General features: G+C 50.2%; 2 protein-coding genes across 5 annotated transcripts in view; one reads left to right on the top strand and one right to left on the bottom strand.

The window, feature by feature from the left end:
* The window catches only part of TAOK3 (TAO kinase 3), a 94,865-nt gene extending 81,027 nt beyond the window's left edge, over positions 1-13,838 (top strand). For all 4 annotated transcript variants that reach the window (XM_074606831.1, XM_074606833.1, XM_074606834.1 and 1 more), the window contains 7 exons: positions 6,030-6,266; positions 6,910-7,038; positions 7,992-8,195; positions 10,887-11,126; positions 12,059-12,271; positions 12,716-12,898; positions 13,614-13,838. In XM_074606831.1, coding sequence (XP_074462932.1) covers positions 6,030-6,266; positions 6,910-7,038; positions 7,992-8,195; positions 10,887-11,126; positions 12,059-12,271; positions 12,716-12,898; positions 13,614-13,775 — 1,368 coding nt within the window. In that variant the 3' untranslated portion in view covers positions 13,776-13,838. The remainder of the gene's footprint in view (positions 1-6,029; positions 6,267-6,909; positions 7,039-7,991; positions 8,196-10,886; positions 11,127-12,058; positions 12,272-12,715; positions 12,899-13,613) is intronic.
* Positions 13,839-16,846: 3,008 nt separating this feature from the next.
* On the bottom strand, positions 16,847-19,682 carry PEBP1 (phosphatidylethanolamine binding protein 1). The gene is made up of 4 exons (XM_074606835.1): positions 19,442-19,682; positions 18,968-19,077; positions 18,240-18,340; positions 16,847-17,738 (listed from the first exon to the last, which is right to left on the bottom strand). Exons 1-4 carry the CDS (start codon positions 19,574-19,576, stop codon positions 17,521-17,523), a joined length of 564 nt encoding a protein of 187 aa, XP_074462936.1. The 5' UTR covers positions 19,577-19,682; the 3' UTR covers positions 16,847-17,520.
* Positions 19,683-20,138: the final 456 nt, after the last annotated feature.

Here is a 20,138-nt window from a genome sequence, read left to right as displayed (position 1 = left end):
GTTAGCTCCCTAGCCAGCAGGCCTTTGGAAAAGCACATGGTAGTATGTGTCATGGAAAAGCTTTGTTGTCCCCATCACATGCGCACAAATCCCCTTGCCAGTACAGAGGGAAGTTCCCAAAGCACCACCGTGGTACTTCAGGAGGTGTTACTGTGTCCTTAGGTTGAGAGGATTTGTGATGGGGGAGAAGTTTCCCTGTGTTTACAACAGAAATATTTTACTTCAGTTAACCTTGCGATGGGCTTTCCCTTTAATAATCTTTCATTTCCACCTGTTAGTGTTCCAAAATGGCAATCTAGGAGAAAAAATGTGAAGTTAAAACCTATGGCACAGCCTATGAAGGATGCCCGCGTACGTGCCTGGGTTTGAAGTGTCGGCGTGGCTGTCAGCACACTTTTTTTTTTTTTATCACTGTGCATTCGATCACCGCTCGGTGGCTGGATGATGTCAGTGGGTAGCGGCACTGAATGCTGCTGCTCCCCTGGCCAAGGGAAAACTTCTCTCATGCCTGCCCCCTTGTTGCCCGCTTAAACACCTGTGCGGAGGGCAAGGTCAGCCATATAGCTGATAACGGGGACAATGACCTAAACGTGTCTGAAATTGATAGCGTGAAACCAGAAATTCAGATTTTCTTAAATCTCTCCGTGTTAATTTCCTCTTTCTTAAAAGAATGAATCCTGTGTGAGTGAGCGCTGGAGATCCCACAGTGTTAAAAGCTCAGCAAACCAACATGCTTTGATGGTTCCTTACCTTGCTGCTGCTGGCCATCAGCTGGTTCCTCAGCAGCTGGGCACAGAAGGGTTATGCAGTCGAAAGCATCAGGTGGCCTGTATTACAGAGCATCAGAAAAACGGAGTTCTGACCCTAAATTCAATAATATGGGATGATATTTGGGTGTAAAAACTTCTCCTTGTGGGATTTGCTGAACACCACCCCCCAACACAAGAGGAGGGCAGCGTTAGAGAGGAGCAGCACTGAGTCGGGGGGCCGGGGACTGTGTTCCTTCACAGCTGTTCCTGCTGGTGGAGACCAGGGTCTTGAGCCCTCAAGTCCTGGTTATTCACCCTTAGATAAGGATATTGCGGGTGGAGCAAAGACTGGCATTTGTAAAAGGATGCTCTCAACCTGGAAGTTGGATCTTTTTCCAAAACCAAGCACAAGTCAGCGAGTGTAGGGGTTACAGACAGAAGAAGTGCATTAGACAGCCCTATGCTCCAGGTGTCCCAGTGGTTTGAAGTGTGATTCCCCTGCCCTGTTGCTCTGCAAAAGCATCCCATGAATAAGAAGGAAACTGGACAGGCTTCCAGATAAAGTCGTGAAATGAGCTACCCACAAAGAAACAGGTTGCGAATATAACTTCCTAGTCTTTCAGCGATGCTTTGATATAGTACTCAGCTTAAGAAAAAAAAAAAAAAAAGAAACCTAATGAAAAAAATGAGCAAATGTGGTCAAGAAAGCTCAAGGAGCTTATCTTTGGTCATAATTCAAGCAGCAATTAGTCACTCTTTCCTGAGCTGCTTTTCTCTTTGGTCATTGCGTAACCCAGCCCTCCCTCCCTCCACCTCTTTTTTTTCTTTTTCTTTTTTTTTTTTTTTTTGCATGACACTCTTGTGGTAATAGTAACCATCACTCAGTTGGAACAGGGGTGGAAAATACCCTGCAGATTTCTGCTGTTGCAGTGAAAGGTACTATCTGAAATGAAGATCAGGTACCTGCTACATCTCCGTATTATTTTGTAGACTATCAGTGATGTGTAAATTAAAAGTTACATCTAGAAATCTAAGCCTTGAAGCTCGGAAGGGTGGAGGCTCTGCATGTTGGTAAGACACACACACCCCCCATCAACATTTTCAAGTGAAAGGTGTGTTTTAAGTATGTGCAGAAATGCATCGATCTGCATTTCTGGATGTCTTTCATGCCTGACCCCTTAGCTCCCCACCACCTCATGCATTTCCTCGATAGCTGCTTTTACAGTTTTCAAAACTTCATAGAAAGATCAGACAGTGGACTCAATTGAAGGCGTTGGCATTCTCTTTGAAATCCAAATGCCAGCAAAAGAGTTATGTGATCTCATCCTGGGTCTGCAAAGCCAAATGACTAGGTACGGGTGAGCAGGCTTCTCTTGATGTGGCCATTAAAATGACAGCGGGGCAGCCTGACTCCAAAACCAGGTACGTTTACACGATGGCTGTTCTCTTGCACCCTCTTCTGCTGAAGCAATGACATTTTATTCCAGATGGTTGAGTTTCTCCTAATGGACTCATCTGGCTGCTGCCTTTGTAGTTCTTTGCTCTAAAAATACTGAACTTGTTCTTTCTCATCTCAAAGTTCTTCTCCACGAGAGGCTGCTGGCAGTGTCTTGCTCAGTACTCTGCCTCGTCCAGCAAAGGGTAGCTCAGTGTTTCATTTGGTTATCGAGAGGTGAGAATAACCGTCCCTTAAAACAGTGTTCACTGTCTTGGTTAAACAATGTAGAAGGGGAACTCTAAAGAGCTGCAGGTTCGGAGAAGTTGTGAGCCCAGCTTCCCTTATGTAAAGCAAAAAAATTGGAGGGGTGAAAGAGAGAAAGTTTGGATTTTTATGGCAAGTGAAGTGCCTGTGGGAGTAGGTTGGAAAAAGCATCTCTTCTCAGTTCTGTGTCTGCCAAAGATACAGAGAGATAAGAAACTGAGAAAATGTCATACCTTAATAAAAGCTGCTCTGTTTTATACAGGTTTTTGTTTCTGCTGATGAACTGATTGATTATTGCGTGCTGCAGATGGAGCTTTAGGAAGCTGCAGGAGGTCTGCTTTAAAGGATCCTGATGTTCTTTGGTTACCTGGAGAAGAAATTTTGCAATGACCAATTCAGTTGTCATCTTTTTTCCCATCATAATCTATGGGATTATGTCTGTGAAATACTTTGTAAAGTTCCAAGTGCCTTTGTCTAAGGAAACCAGGAAAGTGATTACTGGAACTTGCTCAAATTCTCTTTTTAAAATGGTCACTCAAGCTGTTCATTCATGAGGGGCTTCATTTTTAAAACCATCATGCTTCGTTCATTCATGTGTTAATGTGCTTAGTCTGAAGTATTTCTCCGGTCCAGAACTGGTTGTGTTCAGTAACTAATACCAGTTTCTTCCAATTTCATCCGTTCTCCAAGATCACCGTTTGGAGACCTTGTCTTCGAAGGCGGTGTTCTGAAGAGAGTTGGTCTGGATTAGAGTGTATGGTGATAAATTAGGTCTTTAGTATGAGCATGCAGACATTAAACCCACAAAATGTCCAGCAAGTCTACCCTTCTTCTCTTGTCTTGAGGAATGAAATGCTGCTTTTGTTTTCCTCTGACTTTTTTTAATGTCTCATCTTCTACTGCGACTGGAAGACTTTAATTAGCTAGCGTTACAATTAGTGATTTCATCCTGTTGTTGGGGATAAATATCCCAGACCAAATGTGATATCTTTCAAAGATGGAGTTCTTGTCCTGATGGAGACAAGGGGAGTGACGCTGGAAATGGGGTGCACAAGAGCAGCAAAAAGTAAGGATAAAAATGTAATGATTTTTGCTGTAAATAAAACGAGTGCACGTTCTAAATCTCGTTGGAGATTAGACCAAAGGGGAGACTGGCAAAGTTGCTAGTGGATTCTTAGATCCATTTTTTTCCTTATGCTCTTGCTTTTTGCTTTGTTCTGCCAACTTCTTGGAACGGAGTGTGCCGTGCGGAATGTCCCACCGTTCACAAAAAGGCCGGGCCTCAATCAAAAATAGCGCATCCAGGAAGATCTTGTACTGCTGGGTGGCACTTACCATGTCTCCCTGCCTCTGCGTGTCCCTGACCAAGTCGTATGTCGTTTTAATGTAGTAAATGGCGTATGTGAAAAGTTGGGGGGTTGCCTGTGTTACCTGACGTCTGTCTCTTATCATTAACTTGGGTGACTTCTCAGAGAAACTTTCATTACCTGGAAGCTTCTGTCAGAGATCTTATTCTTGCTGAACTTGACTGAAATGTGCAAGTTCCCTCAAATGCTTACCAACTGCTGGAAAGTATAGCTGCTGTTGTTACACTTAACAAAACCAAAACAAAGCAGCTTTTTGACCTATAGCGATACACAGGGCTAATACTGTGTTTGTGTTTCTGTGGTCGCTTCTACAATCTCACATATTCCCTCTATCTGGCTGGGATCTGTTTCCTTACCTCGTCGCAAGCCTTTGAAGGCTGCTATGTTACACCAGTTGCTGAGGTGTAAGTATATACTTAAACTAGTCAACTGCAAAATAACATCCCAAAATTCCTTGTACAAGGAGGGTGTGATTTTTATGCATCATCGCTTGCCTCGTACTTGATGTTTGAGTTCCCTAATGTGGTGAACCCACCATCGTCGCTTCCTGCTAGTGGAGTCTGACACAGCACTGCGGTCAGACTAGTTCTTTGTTGTCTTTGCAATTAAATGTTTTGATTCCTCTCTGGGGTTGTCTTTGGAAGGGATGAGGGGAAGACAGAGGCTGTCCAGTAGCTTCGTCCTTTCATGTCTTGTTTCTATTTCAGGGCTCTGGCTATAATTTGCTTGGTTGGTAACTATTTACCATGAATTGTTGTTAATCTATTTCAAGGTGAAGGCTTTGGAAGGCTCTTCCTAACCTCCTCTTCACACCCCTCCCAAGTGTCGGTAGTCATTTGAGCTGAGACAGGTGGCAGCACGCTGTCTGTCTCGGGTGACACGTCAGCTGTGGTGTTACACTTGTTGATTTTGGAGTTCTGACTTGATCACTGCTTCCTGTCAGCTACTAGTCTTGAAGCACAGGGCTGTCAGCAAGTCGGCTTGGTTTTCTACTTGGTAAAGCAGCTGCTCTTCTGTTGAACTTGAGCCTTCTCGGGTCTGTAGGTGCATCCCATCCTACACCTGGACTTACTTTGAAGATCTCTGAAAAATAGCCTTCAAATGGCAGCAGTACTGTAGTAGGTGCCAGTTCTTTCTCTTGACCGCTATGGAGAAATTAATCAGGAAGGGTGGGTGCTTGCAGACTGCAGCAAGGACTGTTGGTTCAGAAAGCTCCAATGGTCACCTTCAAAGGGCTGAGCTCTTCTCTTCATCCTTGAGCTCTTCTCTTCATCCTTGTTAAGTGTGAAAGGGAGAGGTCTCCTTGTACAGTATCAGGGCCTGAAGCTCCACACATGTACTAAGGCCTCCAGCTTTCGGCTCCCAGATCTATCATGAAGTATCAGCAGAACTTTATACGTGAAGTGCCTGGGTCTGTATAAAAAATAAAGATATCAGTCTTGGGTGCTTTTTTTTTTTATTTCTAAATGGAAGCATTACCATTTGCATTTCCTTCTGAAAATTTTTGGCACGCCTTACCAGAGTTTTTTTCCTCCTTTCGCACGGTTGCACTTAGGCATGGAAATGAATGTGGAACTTGTGAGTTTGTTTCAGCTGAGCAGGGTTTAAAATCTGCTTAGACCATCTGATGAATCTTGTTAAGAGCACACAGTTCCAGAACAGTGTTCCCTTGTTAGAAAACTTTCAGTTCCGTTAGGGAGTGAGCTCAGTCTGCCATCCTCTTGAATTTTAAGAAGAAATTTTGAAGGAGGCTACTCGTTGCAGAAAATAGGTATTGAGGGACTGAACTGGAACTGTGGTGACTTGGGGAGGAAGGAAAGGATGGGTGGGTTGGGGGCTTTCTTCAAATGGATGCCATCTTGTAAGTCCATTTGAGTCCTGTTTCTGAAGAAGGTTGTCCAGCAGCCGTCTTTGTTTCCAGAAGTAACCTGCTGTTTTGTTTATTCGTAACGTGACATTTTTCTGCTGTGTCACTGAAAACGCACATAAAATTCTCATTAACGACGGGGGGGAAATCAGGAGAGAGAAATCTTATGGCCTGGTTTGTGGTATTAAGTAATAGCACTCTGAAACCTGCAATGGCATTCCCTGAAAGTTGCTTTCTAAGAGTACGGCAAAACAGGGTCTGGTTTACAAGTAAGCAGCTAATATGGAGATGGGTTGTCTGTGAAGGTGTCCATGTAGCACTTCTTCCCCTTTCCCTGACATCAGGTTACAAGACAGATCCATGAGCATGAGCAGGAGAACGAGTTGCGGGAACAGATGTCAGGATATAAGCGGATGCGGCGCCAGCACCAGAAGCAGCTGATCGCCCTGGAAAACAAGTTGAAGGCCGAGATGGACGAGCACCGCCTCAAGCTGCAGAAGGAGGTGGAGACACATGCCAACAACTCGTCCATTGAGCTGGAGAAGCTGGCCAAGAAGCAAGTGGCTGTGATGGAGAAAGAGGTGAGTAGAGTCATGGGCTCCCTAGCTGTGGAGAAGATCGGAGTGAGAGGTGCGTACCGGATCTCTAGGAGAAGGCTGTGGAAGTGCTGCTTAAAACCCGTGTTCTTCTGTGCACTGTATGGTTACTGCCTTGAGCTGCCCTGGCCAGTTTTGTGAAAGAGCTTCCCAGCTACAAGTCAACCTTCTGGACGATGGGCCCTCCATTGGCATCGACCAGTGCTGTCGCTACCGACAGACAGCTGAAAGAGAAGGACAGGCTCTGTGGAGCCCATAGGGGGGGCTTCTGCCTGGCGGCTGGGGCAGTGACAAAGCTTGCTGCTGTTACGCTGTCTTGTTTAAAAATCAACGTGTTAATCCCTATGGTGAACTGGTGGGATTTTACCCTCGGGGGTGGTTTTGGTGGAGAGGTAAGAAGCATGAGGAAGGTCTTCAATGTATGTGGGCCTCATGGGGTTTTTGAGCAAGCAGCTTTCATGTGATGTGAGTACTCATGGCTTTGTCTAGCACAGTGATGGGACAATGACAGACCAAAAAAAGGTGCAACAGAAGGCTGATTTGTGCTGGATTCAGTACCTGCTCCCTCACCCTTTGGGTTTTTCTTCTTTTTTTTTTTTTTTTTTTTCCTCCTCTCTGTGCCTTGCAGGCAAAGGCGGCTGCAGCAGATGAAAAGAAATTCCAGCAACAGATTTTGGCTCAGCAAAAGAAAGACCTGGCGACCTTTTTAGAAAGTCAGAAGAAACAATACAAGCTTTGCAAGGAAAAGATTAAAGAGGCAAGAAACCATCATTTTCAGGGCTGAAGGGATGTGGAATGAACATGAACTAGACTTTTGTTTTGATAAACCTGGGCCAGCCCAGGGGTTTAAGGGATACTGTCACGCTTGGAGGCACATTTAGATTCTTGGCAAGTAAACTTTCAGGAACTGGGAGCATCTGGCAGCATTTCTAGAATAATCTCCAAGGGTGCCAGAGGTGCCTTCATAGTTTGCGTTAGAGCAGAATCTTTGAAACCAAGGGTGATGAGGGGAAAATGGGGCTTCATAGAGAATTCTTCATCCCGGTTTTCCGTATCTGTTTGTTCTTTGGGGTTTTTTTGTTAAAGCTTAAGCAATTAGAGCTGCCATTTGGATGTCACTCGACTAAAAGCCCTGTGATTGCTTATATGAATTAGAAAAAATAGTAACTTAGTATTTAGCTTATCTATCCCAAATGGCGTGACTGAAGTAGAGCATCCCCACTGCATTGCAAAATCGTTTGCTGCTAAGAGTGTAGGGGTGAGAAAATTAATAGCAAGGAGCCGTGTTAGGTATCCAGTTCGATAGAGAATCGAGCAAGAGTCCTGTTGAAATAAAACTTAAGCCCCAGTTGCAGAGCTGGGAAGGGAACAGAGGGGTTCGCGCCATTCTCTTTCCTGGCCAGGCAGAGCCTCCCCTGTGGGGTGTTTCTGTCCCCTCGTGGCTGCACTGTTCAGCCCCCGAGATGTTTGTGTTTAATGGCCACTTGCTTCCTCCTTCTCTTGGTGGGTCATAATACAACTCTAGAGGCAGCAGGGCTGGGCACGGCCAGGTGCCGGGTCTGGCTCTGCTGGTACCCGGTGGTGTAGTCGGGATTTTGGTGTCCTTTCGTGAACCGGATGGCAGAGGAGTAGCCAGTAATTGAAGGTCCTCCGAGTCCTGTGGCACTGCGATGCTAAGGGAAGCCTTGTTTTGACCCTGTATGCCTGCAGGAAATGAACGAGGACCACAGCACGCCGAAGAAAGAGAAGCAAGAAAGAATATCCAAACATAAGGAGAACCTGCAGCACACGCAGGCTGAAGAGGAGGCCCATCTTCTCAGCCAGCAGAGACTCTACTATGACAAAAACTGCCGTTTCTTCAAGAGAAAAACGATGATTAAGAGGCATGAGATGGAGCAGCAGAACATTCGGGAAGTATGGCACTCTTCTCTTCCTTTCCCAAGCATTTATTTAATTGTTTTAGCTTCATGTCTGTAGAACGGTTAGACTGACATTAGATCTTCACATTTCCAGTTGCTAAACAGAACTGAGAAAAACGTAAGAAACGTATTTTGGGAAATAGTTTTCCACACAGATGTGGATGCTTTTGTTAACTGAAGAGGGGTGTCATCATTGTCTTGCAGACAGAAACATTATGTGGGCCACCCATTCCGGGTCAGATGCTTCATCTGAGATTCTGGGGGCTCCTGTTGGGCGCCTTCCACAGCACAGGGCAGCCTGTGCCGTGTTGGGTGCCAGGGCCACCTGTGGGAAAAGCTGAAAAGCATCACGTGAGGAGCTCTACTTGTTGGCTACCGAAAACTTACACGGTTGAAATACATGTAATTAACCTTAAAAGAACAATATTAAGGTTATGGAATGAAATGCTACAAATGTAAGAAATAGCAAAAATTCAGTCCTCTCCCGTGTCTGCATTCTGGTGGTCTGCAAATAATCAGGTGTTGCTTTTCCATTGGGCTGTGTTCAGATTAGTGCACAGAATGGGGGAGACTCTGTTAATGAGGAGCTATTCAACATCTTCCTCTTCCTCGTCAGTTATTAACCCTTGCCTTACAGGCTGCCTGTGGTCAGATACCACTTCGGAGAAAGAATTATTACTTGTAGATTTTTCTGTGGTCATTGCTCTAGTATCTGAATTCTTCATTAATGTTAGTTTTGGATAAAGGCTATCAGATGGGAAGGTATTTCAATAAAGGCTGAGAGTGAGGGAGTTCTCAAAAATTTCTAATAATGATGTACTTAATCTGCTACCATTAAATTTTGTGGCATACTTAACATTGCCCTGTATTTTACCTGCTGGCAGCTTTGCTGCTCTTGGCTTCAGATGTGCCTGGGGCTGCTCAGCTGCTTTGCAGGTCACATCAGACATCTCAACTTGGACACCCTGAAAATGAATGACACTGAAAAGTCAGATTTGGGCACCCTTATCACAGCCCCTAAGCTCTGAGGCAGGGGTAAGAACAAAACTCAGTTGCCCAGTGTGGGATTTTAACCAGGAAACACTCCTCTCAGCTCCTGCATTTAAGCTCTTAAGAGACCTAATTTTCAGAATGATTTAAGTGTTTATTTCTTGAAAGTAATGTCCCTACTAACGAGTACAAATTCACCAATCAGGCACCTGCAGTAAATAGCTCTTTCAAAATGGTTTTTTTCTTGGTATTTTAAGTAACCACAGAGGTTCTTTATGTGCGAGTGGGAAGGTGTTTGAGAGGAGTGGAGTGCCTCTGTTTGTTCACGCTGTGGGAACTGGAATGGGGCTGAGAGAGGCTGCCCGTCCCGTCCTGTCCCAAAGATGAAGGCACAAGTGCCGCAGCTCACTGCACGGGCTGTCACACCGCCTGCTCGCTGTGCTACCTGCCTTTGCGCAAGTGGGAGAGGATTTCAGCACACCGGTAGATCTAATTTTTCATCTTGGCTGTCGTGGCACAAGTTTTGCTTAAGTGTAAACATGTGCAATGTCCTCATGGCCAAGGATGCGGGGACAAGACCTGGCCCTGACTCCTTCCCCATCCTCCTGGCTTAGACCTCTCCCGGTGGCAACAGCCAAGGGGGCTGAAGTTCACAGGTGCTGATGAATTACAAGGTGCAAAAAACAACTTGGAATAATTAGTTGGGTTTTTTTTTTTGCTTCTGCTGCAGAAACTCATTAGAGTGAGCCTGCGCTGGGCAGCGTGCGCAGAGCGAGGCCGCCCCTGCTGTGCCTCTCTTAGTCTAGCGTGAAGCACAGCCGTGAGTTTGTAAACCCGAGAGCTGAAACGGAGGCGTACCGGCAGACCATCTGTGAAGGGCACCCAATATCAGCAAGGGGTACAGCTGCAATCGCTGCTTGGCTGAGCTGGATCCAGCTCTGTGCTCCACAGGTTGTTGCTGATACCTTGAGACAGAAATATTAGCAATAATCGGGGAGAGAATCCGGTGTCTTCCTCTGCCTTGGCTTGTAACTCGGTGAGGGTTTTCCTAGACTGCAGGAACTCTTATGTGCACGTCGCAAAACTGTGTGAGGCTTGGGCTGTATCCTTTTTTTAAAAAGCATGGTGCATCTGGGGCTGAAACCCACCTGTACACAGTGGTAAACTAAGTTCTCTTTCTTACCTGGTGCGGCGTGTTGGCACTGTACAGCTCTGCTTTGGCCATTCCAGTCTTAGTGATGCAGGAGAAGCCTCATCTGTCTGGGTCTAGCAGGGGCTCAGGGTAATTAGAAACAGACGAATAAGAGCCCCTGATTCTGTCAGTCACCCCAGCCCAGACCTCCCCCGGCTCTGAGCACGCCAGGATTTATTTATTAAGAACTGGAGTGATTCTCAGCAGTCGCAGAGGGCTCGCGTGTGGTCCCGGTGCCACCTGCTGGAGACTCCCTGGTGATCCAGGAGCTGCCAGAGGAGCAGGGTACAGCGAGGGAGGGAGGGAGGGATGGATGGATGGATGCTAAATGGCCGCTCTGTTCGCATGTTCCCATCGTGCTGCTGGGTTTGTCTTTCCCTGTGGCACCTGGAAGTCCTTGCTGCCGTGACTAGGACACCCGGCCTCACAAACTCATACAGCATCACGGGGCAGAGAGAATCGCTCCTCAGCTGTCGTCTTGTGCTCTGCTCTCCTCTTGCGCAGGAGTTGAACAAGAAGCGGACCCAGAAGGAAATGGAGCACGCCATGCTGATCCGGCACGACGAGTCGACGCGCGAGCTGGAGTACAGGCAGCTGCACACGCTGCAGAAGCTGCGAATGGACCTGATCCGGCTGCAGCACCAGACTGAGCTCGAGAACCAGCTGGAATACAACAAGCGGCGAGAGCGGGAGCTGCACAGGAAGCATTTCATGGAGCTCCGGCAGCAACCAAAGAACCTGAAGGTGCTGGAAGCTTTCCTTCCTCCTCTTCCAACCTCTGTGCTGCCGGGCAGGCTGGTCTGTATGTTTGCTGCCTCCTCCATGCAGCGTCCGTGCTGCAGAGCCACCGTTCTCCACCCGCACTGCGTGCTCTTCCCTGGATCCTGCTCCTTTGCGCTGGGCTGCTCTGGTATAAGAAAGTCGCAGGCTATTAGAGCAAAGAGCTCACTGAGGATTTTTTTTTTTAAGTGCTGTGCTAATTGAGGCGGCTGGGTAAAAATAGGCAAGTCCTTAATGAAGTATTAGAGAATTTGCTTCTGATGAGCTGTGCATTCTTCAGGCCCTTGCTGGTGTCAGCCTATAAACCTGGATATGGAAAGGGCTTGGGTGATGCTTCCTCGCTTTCAAAGTCAGAGAGAGAACACGGGTGTGCTGAGCTCTGTGCTCTGTCCTGGTTCGGCCGCAGGCTGATAAAGAAACATCTGAGCCGCTTGCTGCGGGAGATTTCTGTTCCTCCTTTAAATGTCCAAAAAGGCGCGTTGCATTTATGCGCTTTGTCTCACCCTTGCTAGTTCTCAGATCTGCAGTCTCTGTGTAGCACGTGGTTGAGGTGGGGGAGGCAGCAAAGTGGGAGGCCTTGAAAAAGCAAACAGTTTTTTGGGAGGCGGGTGGCAGGGTGACGGGCCGGCCGAGCTGCAGGAGGCAGGGGTAGGAGGTGGAAATGCTGAGGAGGGCTTAGTGCATCCTGTTGCTGGCCCAGGCCCACGGTGGGTGCCGAAGCAGGGCCTGAGGAGATGCTGCTTGTGATTTGGCCGTGTGTGTGGAGCGCAGGGGCAGGAGACGGTGCGAGCACAGGGGAGCTGTGGTTGTCTCTCCCCAACCCGCCGTTTGGACGTACTGTAACCTCTCCATTCCCAAAGCTCCTTGTCCTCTTCACGTCGTTCCTTCCTTGGCAGGCTATGGAAATGCAGATCAAAAAGCAGTTCCAGGACACGTGCAAAGTGCAAACTAAGCAGTACAAAGCACTGAAGAATCACCAGCTGGAAGTAACTCCAAAGAGTGAGCACAAGACAATTCTGAAGAGTCTGAAGGACGAGCAGACGAGGAAGCTCGCCATCCTGGCGGAGCAGTATGAGCAGAGCATCAATGAGATGATGGCCTCGCAAGCGGTAGGTGCAGCGCGCGGCACCTCCTGTCCCTGGGTGGGGGGTCCCTCACCGAGGAGGGGGACAGTGGGGCCACCCATCTTTGCAGAGCGCCAGGTCCTCCCTGTCCTACCCACCGGATGGTGAGCGACGCGGTTGTGTTTGTAACAGCTGTTCTAAATAATGCATCAGGGGGCACTTTCCCTCTTGTGATAAGCATCCCGCAGAACACGCATCCTCTCCCGGCTGCCCCTCGCCTGCTGGGGTTGTAGAGTCGGATCTTCACTGAGGCCCCTGCTTCCATGTGAGTGGGGAAGCAGCTGTCCGTGAAGCCCTTCCTGCTGTCTCACCCTGCCACCAACACCAGAGGCTCCCCGGCTGTGAGAAGGAAGAGCGGCGTGTCGCTGGCGTCGGAGCAGAGAACTTACTAGCGGAGGTTTGAGTGTTGTTTCCCCCGTGATCTTACAGCTACGGCTGGACGAGGCCCAAGAAGCGGAATGCCAAGCCCTGAGACTGCAACTCCAGCAGGAGATGGAGCTGCTCAACGCCTACCAGAGCAAAATTAAGATGCAGACAGAAGCACAGCATGAAAGAGAACTCCAGAAGCTGGAGCAACGGGTGTCGCTGCGCAGGGCGCATCTTGAACAAAAGGTATGTTTTGGGTGGGCTGCCGGGGGGGGTACCTGGTCACGCAGAACCCCCCCGCAGCCTGGGCTGCATCCCCAGCAGCGTGGGCAGCAGGGAGCGGGGGGGGATTCTGCCCCTCTGCTCTGCTCGGGGGACACCCCCCTGCAGGGCTGCCTCCAGCGCTGGGGCACCAACAGCAGAAGGACACGGAGCTGTTGGAGCGGGGCCAGAGGAGGCCACGGAGCTGCTGGGAGGGCTGGAGCCCCTCTGCTGGGAGGACAGGCTGAGAGAGCTGGGGGGGTTCAGCCTGGAGAAGAGAAGGCTCTGGGGAGACCTCGGAGCCCCTTCCAGTCCCTAAAGGGGCTCCAGGAAAGCTGGGGAGGGACTCTGGATCAGGAAGCAGAACGTTAGGACAAGAGGGAACCATTTTGAACTGCAAGAGGGAAGATTTAGATGAGATATTGGGAAGAAATTTTTCACTCTGAGGGTGGTGAGCCCCTGGCCCAGGTTGCCCAGAGAAGCTGTGGCTGCCCCATCCCTGGAGGGGTTCAAGGCCAGGTTGGACGGGGCTTGGAGCAACCTGGGCTGGTGGGAGGTGTCCCTGCCCAGGGCAGGGGGCTGGGACTGGATGGGCTTTAAGGTCCCTTCCAGCCCAAACCATTCCATGCCGATCTCTCCTGGGGCGCGGGGAGCTGCCACGGCCGGGGCGGTCGTGCTGTGCTGACTCTGGTTCTTTCAGATCGAAGAGGAGCTCGCCGCCCTGCAGAAGGAACGCAGCGAGAGGATAAAGTTTCTGTTGGAAAGGCAGGAGCGAGAGATCGAAACGTTTGACATGGAGAGCTTGCGAATGGGCTTTGGGAATTTGGTCACATTAGAATATCCCAAGGAGGACTATAGATGAGATTAAATTTCTTTGCCATTTAAAAAAAAAAAAAAAAAAAAAAACAAAACAAAAAGACAAAAAGCAAACAAAATAATGAGAAAACTTTGCAAAACCAACATTCCCCATGTTAACGGGCGTGCTCTCTCTCTTTCTGTCTCTCTTACTGACATCGTGTCGGACTTAGTGCCTGTATATTCTTACTCCACCAGGGGCCCCCTTTCCCCGTGTCCGGGCCGGGCGCAGGACAGCTCCTGGCGGTCTGTTCCATACGTCACAGTATCGATGTCTCTGTGCGATGATTAAAAATGTTTCAGTGAAAACTTTTGGAGACAATTTTAATGGAGAAAAAAAAAAAAAAAAACACAACAAAAAAAAAAGTGGATGTATGTTGCTTTTGAGCAATCACTCATTTTTACCACCAATCAATGAAAGTACAAGCAAAAAAAAAAAATAATAATAATCAAATGATATATACAAACCCAGGGGGAGAGAGACTAAATCCGCAGCCTTACCTTAACTAGCTGCTGCATAATTTTATTTTATTTTTATTTTTTTGGTATTTATTCATCAGGAATAATTAAATAATAATAATAAAAAAAAAATTTATTAAAGATTGAAAAATTTGATACATTTTACAGGAAAAAAAAAAAAAACCTTAATCGTGCTGTACATATCAGTGGTGACATATTATTACTTTTTTTGGGGGTGGGGAGGGGCGGGGCGAAGACGTGGTGATTTTTAGAAGAACCATGCCGGGGCGGGGGGGGGGACACGCCGCCACCTCGGCCCTCGGCGTATTCTTGATTGTATCATAATCATTTTCTGCTGTCGCAGAGAATGTGAATACACTTAAATGAGCCCACGGGATCCCAGTAGCACAAATTGGGCTTTGTCAAATCGTGTATTTTGTGTATAGAAGGAATTTAAGGAGAGCTTTTACTTATTTTCATATTGTATTTTAACTGTTTCTCTGATCAAAAATTTTTTTACTTCTTTCCGTCCCCCCCCCCCCCCCCCCCCCGGCCCTTTCCCTGCTGCTCCCAGCCACCCCCCCCTCCAGTGCAGAACTTGGAGTTCAACACTGTCAGACCATCCCCAGCCCTTGTTCTTTTTTTTTTTTTTTTCCTTTTTTCTTTTTTTTTTTTTTGTTCTGTTTTCTTTCGTTCCTCCCCCAAGTCCACCCCCGACCCCATGATCTTGGTCATAAATATTGCATTATTCACACTTTCAAACTGTGTATTTTCTTACAATAAAAAGATAAAAAAAAAAGGCTTTACTTCTTTTGCATGCACTTTAAAAAAAAAAAAAAAACAAACAAAAAAAAACCCCAACAAAAACATTTTTCAGGTTCCAAGGAAGAGCATGAATTAACTGTCAGAGCTTTTAATTATATTTGTAAATAAAAGTGTTCATCACAACGCCTCGCTGTCTCATTGCGGGAAGAGTCCGGAGGTGGGGACAGGGAGGTGACAGTTCCGCTCCCCCCTCGCGCGGGCGCAGGAAGGGGTGAGATGTCCCTGCCGGGACCTCGGGGGCTTTGCTCCAAACCTGGTTTTCTTGACAGTGGAGGTTTTTATTAGGTTAATGAGTTGTGGCTCCTTTTCTGTCCTGCTTCCAGCCTTGGGACAGCCCGGGCTGGATGCTCCCAGGGAAGCAGAGCAGTTCAGGCAGGTCCCCACCCACCCCACGCCTTTATTCTGGGGGATCTTGGTCAGGACTTTTTCCTGAAAAACCCTCAATCCTGTTTCAGTGTTTTAATGGCTGGGTTGAGAAACTCCCTTGGGGCAGAAACCAGCCACCTTTCTTGGTTACGGAGTCACTTGGACGTTTCCAGGGCCTCGCCGCAGCACGTTGAGGTTTTTGGTGCCTGTTTCTCAGCCCACTTGGGTGCAGACCATGGAGAAAGGAAGCTGTTTAAAACAGGGGCAAGGCTTCTAGTCCATGAATTAAATTACATTGCCTTCATCTTTTTTCACCTTTTAAAGATGTCAGATTGGACCAAAGGTTTATTTTCTGCCCTAAGTGCTCAGGAGACACCATCAGGCCTCGCTGCAAGCTGTTGGAGGACCAGGAAAACAACCGGGACCTGCAGCTTGGCCGGAAAGCAGCTTCAGGTCAGTAAAGCCGGTGGTGGTGCTTCTCCGAGGAGCAGAGATGTGCTGTCCAGGCTGGGCTGCCGTGGGGTGGGCTCCTGAGAGCAGCAGGGAGGGCAGGAGGCCTCCAGGGAGCAGGAGGGGTGAGGAGATCCCAGGCAGAGATGGGGCTCCCTGGAGGCCTCCTCCAGGGGTGGAAGGTGGTGGGGCGCCTTAAGAGTGGCCAAGGCACAGGACGGACCCGCGGGCACAGGCTGCCCCATCGGCTGCAGGAAGGTCAAGGTTGGTAACAGCGATGGGAGGTTCTCAGGGCATAAATTGCCCTGATGACGATGGGCGAATAGCGGCTCAGAGACACCCTGGAACCAGAAATGTCCTCCCGGAATCTCTACAGGCAGCCTGCCAGCGCTCCATCTGCCCTGAACTGTAACTGTGCTTAGTCGTTGGCCTAATTGCCGTGTCCTCCCCACTTGTCGCCTGCTCGCTGCAAGCAGGAGGTCGCTGTAACAGGGCCCTAACAAGCAATTCCAGCACTTTTAAGCTTTGATCCACCAGCTGCCTGCAGCAGGGACATAGATGTGGGGTAGAGTGGGTGCCTGCTGCCGAGGGGATTTTGGGAAGGGACTTGAAAGCAGGAGAGGGCTGCCCCACGGAGGGGCTGGGGTTCATCGCGCCAAGCACCAGGGTAAGGGATCAATCCTTGTGGCTCAGTCTCAGCCAGCTTGGGGCTACACCCAGCGGGGCTGCTGTTCTGCAGAGCAAGCTGCACCTCCAGACAAGACTTAATATAGAAAGATATGCAGATAATATATAAAGTAGATTTAGGATAGAAAGACGTGACTGCTTTGAGCTTCGTTCCTAGGCTCTGGGTACGACGGCAAGAAGTGTCTCAGGCAGCGCTGCCAGGAGGGAGGAGCTCCCGTCAGAGGAACCCGCTGCCACCAAGCCGCTCCCGTAAACCCTCACCTCTTCCCCCAAGAAAGCAACCGCACCATCCACCTTGGTAAGTCTTTAATTGCACTGTGAGCAAAAGGGCACGTTTACATGAGGTCACAACAGAACTTGAACAAAACTAAGTGGTCTCTCGGCTTCGAGTGGCAACAGAGAGCAGAAGGCAGTGCTATACACCGGCTTCCCTGCCTCCTCCTACCAGATACACCTTCACGACTCCAGTGGTTCACTTGGTGGAGGCACTGGCCCAACACTTGAGGGTAAAAACAAAATTAAAAAAGAAGGAGGGATTTCCCTTAGACTGCCATCCCCTCCTGGAAAGGGGGCACTCCCCAGCCAGCACCAACCCAGAAGTGGTTCTGTACCCACACCACTGCCACAGAACAACGTTTCAGTACAGCAGAGACGCTCTCGAGGGACACGAATTCACAGAGGCTTTGGTTTCCCTTAAGCAGGTCAGCCCGGAGGGGGTGGCCCTTATAGGGACACCTTGTCGGAAGCTGGTCTAGCTAGCGATCACCTGTACCTACAGGAATTAGCTGAAGCACAGCACGGGTCTGGACCACAGGGACAGTGACAGGGTTACAGTTCCAGCGGGCAGTGCGGGAGCAGCTGCGTTCAACTCACTAATCAAACAAAAGGACAGCGACGTGCTCGGACCGGCCGGATCTCCAGGGGTGCGGGGGGTGCTGCACAGTGCTGCGTCAGCTGCCCTGGCCCTACTTCCCCGACAGCTGCTCGTAGAGCTTCGGCACGTAGTCATCCCACTCCGCCTGGTAGCAAGTGCCAGCCACTGGCACCCCCAGCTCGTACTTGCTGCGGAAAGAAGCCACCTTGAACTTCCCTCGTTTGTCACCAGAGCGATTGGAGAGGACGGGCTCGTTGCAGGTCAGGCGCTTCGGCTGCTCGTACACCAGCCAGACGTAGCGGTGCAGCCCTGCGGGGAGGAGACAGTGTCACCAGTGCCAGTCACCTCCAGTGCCCGGGTTCGAGGTTTGCTCTGAAGTGACCCCAGGGGAAAGGAAGGGGGAATGCGGAGAAAGAAAAGGGGAACACAGGGAAATAGACAGCTGCCTTCTCCAGAATCAGAAGGCTAAGTATGATGGAGCTAAAGGAGCTTAGAGAAGACGCACTAGATATGCTTGAACAGCTCCTGTCCTGCCTAGGCTAGCACTTGCCCCCACCAGGCAACACTGCAGGCAGACCAGCGCAGACCTGTCCCCAGGCAGCAAGGGGACAGTGGCAACACGTGTCTGTGCTGGCTGTGGCTACAAGCGACTGCAGGGAGTCCTGCACGGGCTGTCGCTGCAGGGCAGCATACCATTTGCCCGGCCACACAGCACCCCAACCTTCTGCAGGCCTCGCCACCCTCCCCTGTGCACCGCATTTGATCCTCACAGCACTTGGAGCACGGGACCTGCTGCAGCCGGGCACTGACCTGTTCCTTTGGGAGGGCCGGAGCCGACGTAATCTGACAGCACAGTCCCGCTCCCCACATCGTTGCCTTTCATGTTGGTCACCAGGAAGTGATGCCATTCCCTGAAAGGAGAAGGCAAAAAAAAAAATCAGACTGCACCACAGCCCTGGCAAAGGTCCTTCATTACTCTAAGGTGCTGCTTTTCCATGAGGCTCTCAGTGGAGGATAACTGAAGCTAACAGCTGCTGCTCCTGGTTTGCCGAACCCAAAGAGCAGCAGTCCAAAAGCAGGTACTGCTTCCTCTGGGATGCAGGGCCTGTCAATATCAGCTCTGTCATCCCACCTTGCGGCTCCACGAAACCCAGAGCCTGTGCCCTCAGAGTGGCTATTCCACACACTTCTGAACCTGATTCGAGAAAGGTGAGCTGGTCCCAGCTTTAAGACTCCCCTGCTAGCACAGACAGACCTAATTTTGACTCATACATGTGCCACATTAGAGCGAGCACCAGATGCTGTGTTTCTCCAAGCTACGCCAGACCTCCACACAACCCTGGCAAAAGTAGCTGCTCCTCCCCATGCTGTCCCTGTCTCAAGGAGAGAGGCAAGGACACTGTTTCTATCCCATGCCACAGCCTCACGGCTGCCCCTTAAGCAGAGCACATGCCCGACCTCCTTCTAAGCCTCTGCTCAGACCATGAGCGATGCTCCATTTTCGCCCAGCACGACACAGAGTTGCCCACCCCCATTACCTGAACTTTGGGTCCTTCCTACTGGGAGCATCTGGGTCTGTGAGAACCAGGGTGTAAAGCTTCTGGGGATCGCAGCCATCCCACTCAATGCTGGTGGGGCGATGCTGGACCTAGAAGGATGACAGCGTTATAGCACAAACAGCTAGCCCTGCTGCCTGCACCACGCAGCCTGCACCAGCCAGGCACATGGAGGCCAACTGCGACCAGCGCTGGCAGCAACACCCGCGGAGTTCAAGGCCATCCGAGCCAGCTCCGCACTCAGCCTACTAGTGCCGCCGGGATCTCCCTGCAGTACGGAGCCAGGCCTGACCGCGCCGCCCCGCTACAAGAGCCGAGTCCAAAAGCAGGGCACCGCTCTCCTCCTCTCGCACCCGGCGAGGCTCCGATGGGGGCTGCCAGAGCGAAGGCGCAAGAGGCCCGGCCTTCTCCCGCCATTTTGCCACACCCCCGAGCGCTGGGCCGGGCCCCGCTCACCTGGGTCGGTGTGAGCACCTTGCCCAGCTCGTCTATCTCCACGGAGCCATACTTGACCCGCAGCGGGTGCGCCGGCTTCTGCTCCACCTCGGTGAGGCTCAGCGGCCCGCTCCACAGCCCCAGGTCCACCGGCATGGCTGCGCCTGCTGCTGCGGCTCCGCGCACTGCGCCCGCGCCGCCCAATCACCGCCCGCCGCGGACCGCCCCCGCGCTCCCATTGGCGGCGGCGCCCCCACGCTCCGCTCCCATTGGCGGCGGCGCGCCGCCGGCCTTCCCCCGCTCCGGCTGTTGTGGCGCCCCCAGGCGGGCAGCCGCGGCGAGCACTGTCAGAGCGATTATCCACAGCAGCACTGACCTTGCTTACGGCCTTGGCCCAGGCATTCATTAGTTTATAATTTATGTGGCAGGGCCCAGCGGGGGCAGCCCCGTGGATCTCAGCACGCCTTAGCCCACGGCTGCTGAAGAGCTGGCTGCGTTATGCCTTCCCCTGGCTGTAAGGTGTCCCGGAGGAGCCCGAGGGTACCTACGCGCCGTACAGCCCTTGTGGGGTTACGCAGAGAAGTAATCTGTGTATTATTCCATACAACAAACCAGCCTGGAAGCTGCTGTCTGCAAATGTGAACGATGCAGGACCATCGGGTCCACCTGGCATCGGTCAGCACAAAACCCTGTCATCGGGGCAATTTCTCCTAGGGCA

Source organism: Larus michahellis, chromosome 13 (assembly GCF_964199755.1).
Source record: "Larus michahellis chromosome 13, bLarMic1.1, whole genome shotgun sequence".
Lineage (NCBI taxonomy): Eukaryota > Metazoa > Chordata > Aves > Charadriiformes > Laridae > Larus > Larus michahellis.
The sequence above is the reverse complement of the archived record's forward strand: the minus strand, read 5'-3'. Positions and strand labels throughout refer to the sequence as shown.

Excerpts from the sequence above, each read along its gene's own strand:
- PEBP1 (XM_074606835.1), bottom strand. The coding sequence starts at position 19,576 with ATGCCGGTGGACCTGGGGCTGTGGAGCGGGCCGCTGAGCCTCACCGAG. Across the intron at positions 18,341-18,967 it reads AGGAAGGACCCAAAGTTCAG|GGAATGGCATCACTTCCTGG; the intron begins GTAATGGGGGTG and ends TTCTCCTTTCAG. Across the intron at positions 17,739-18,239 it reads CGGCCCTCCCAAAGGAACAG|GGCTGCACCGCTACGTCTGG; the intron begins GTCAGTGCCCGG and ends TCCTCCCCGCAG.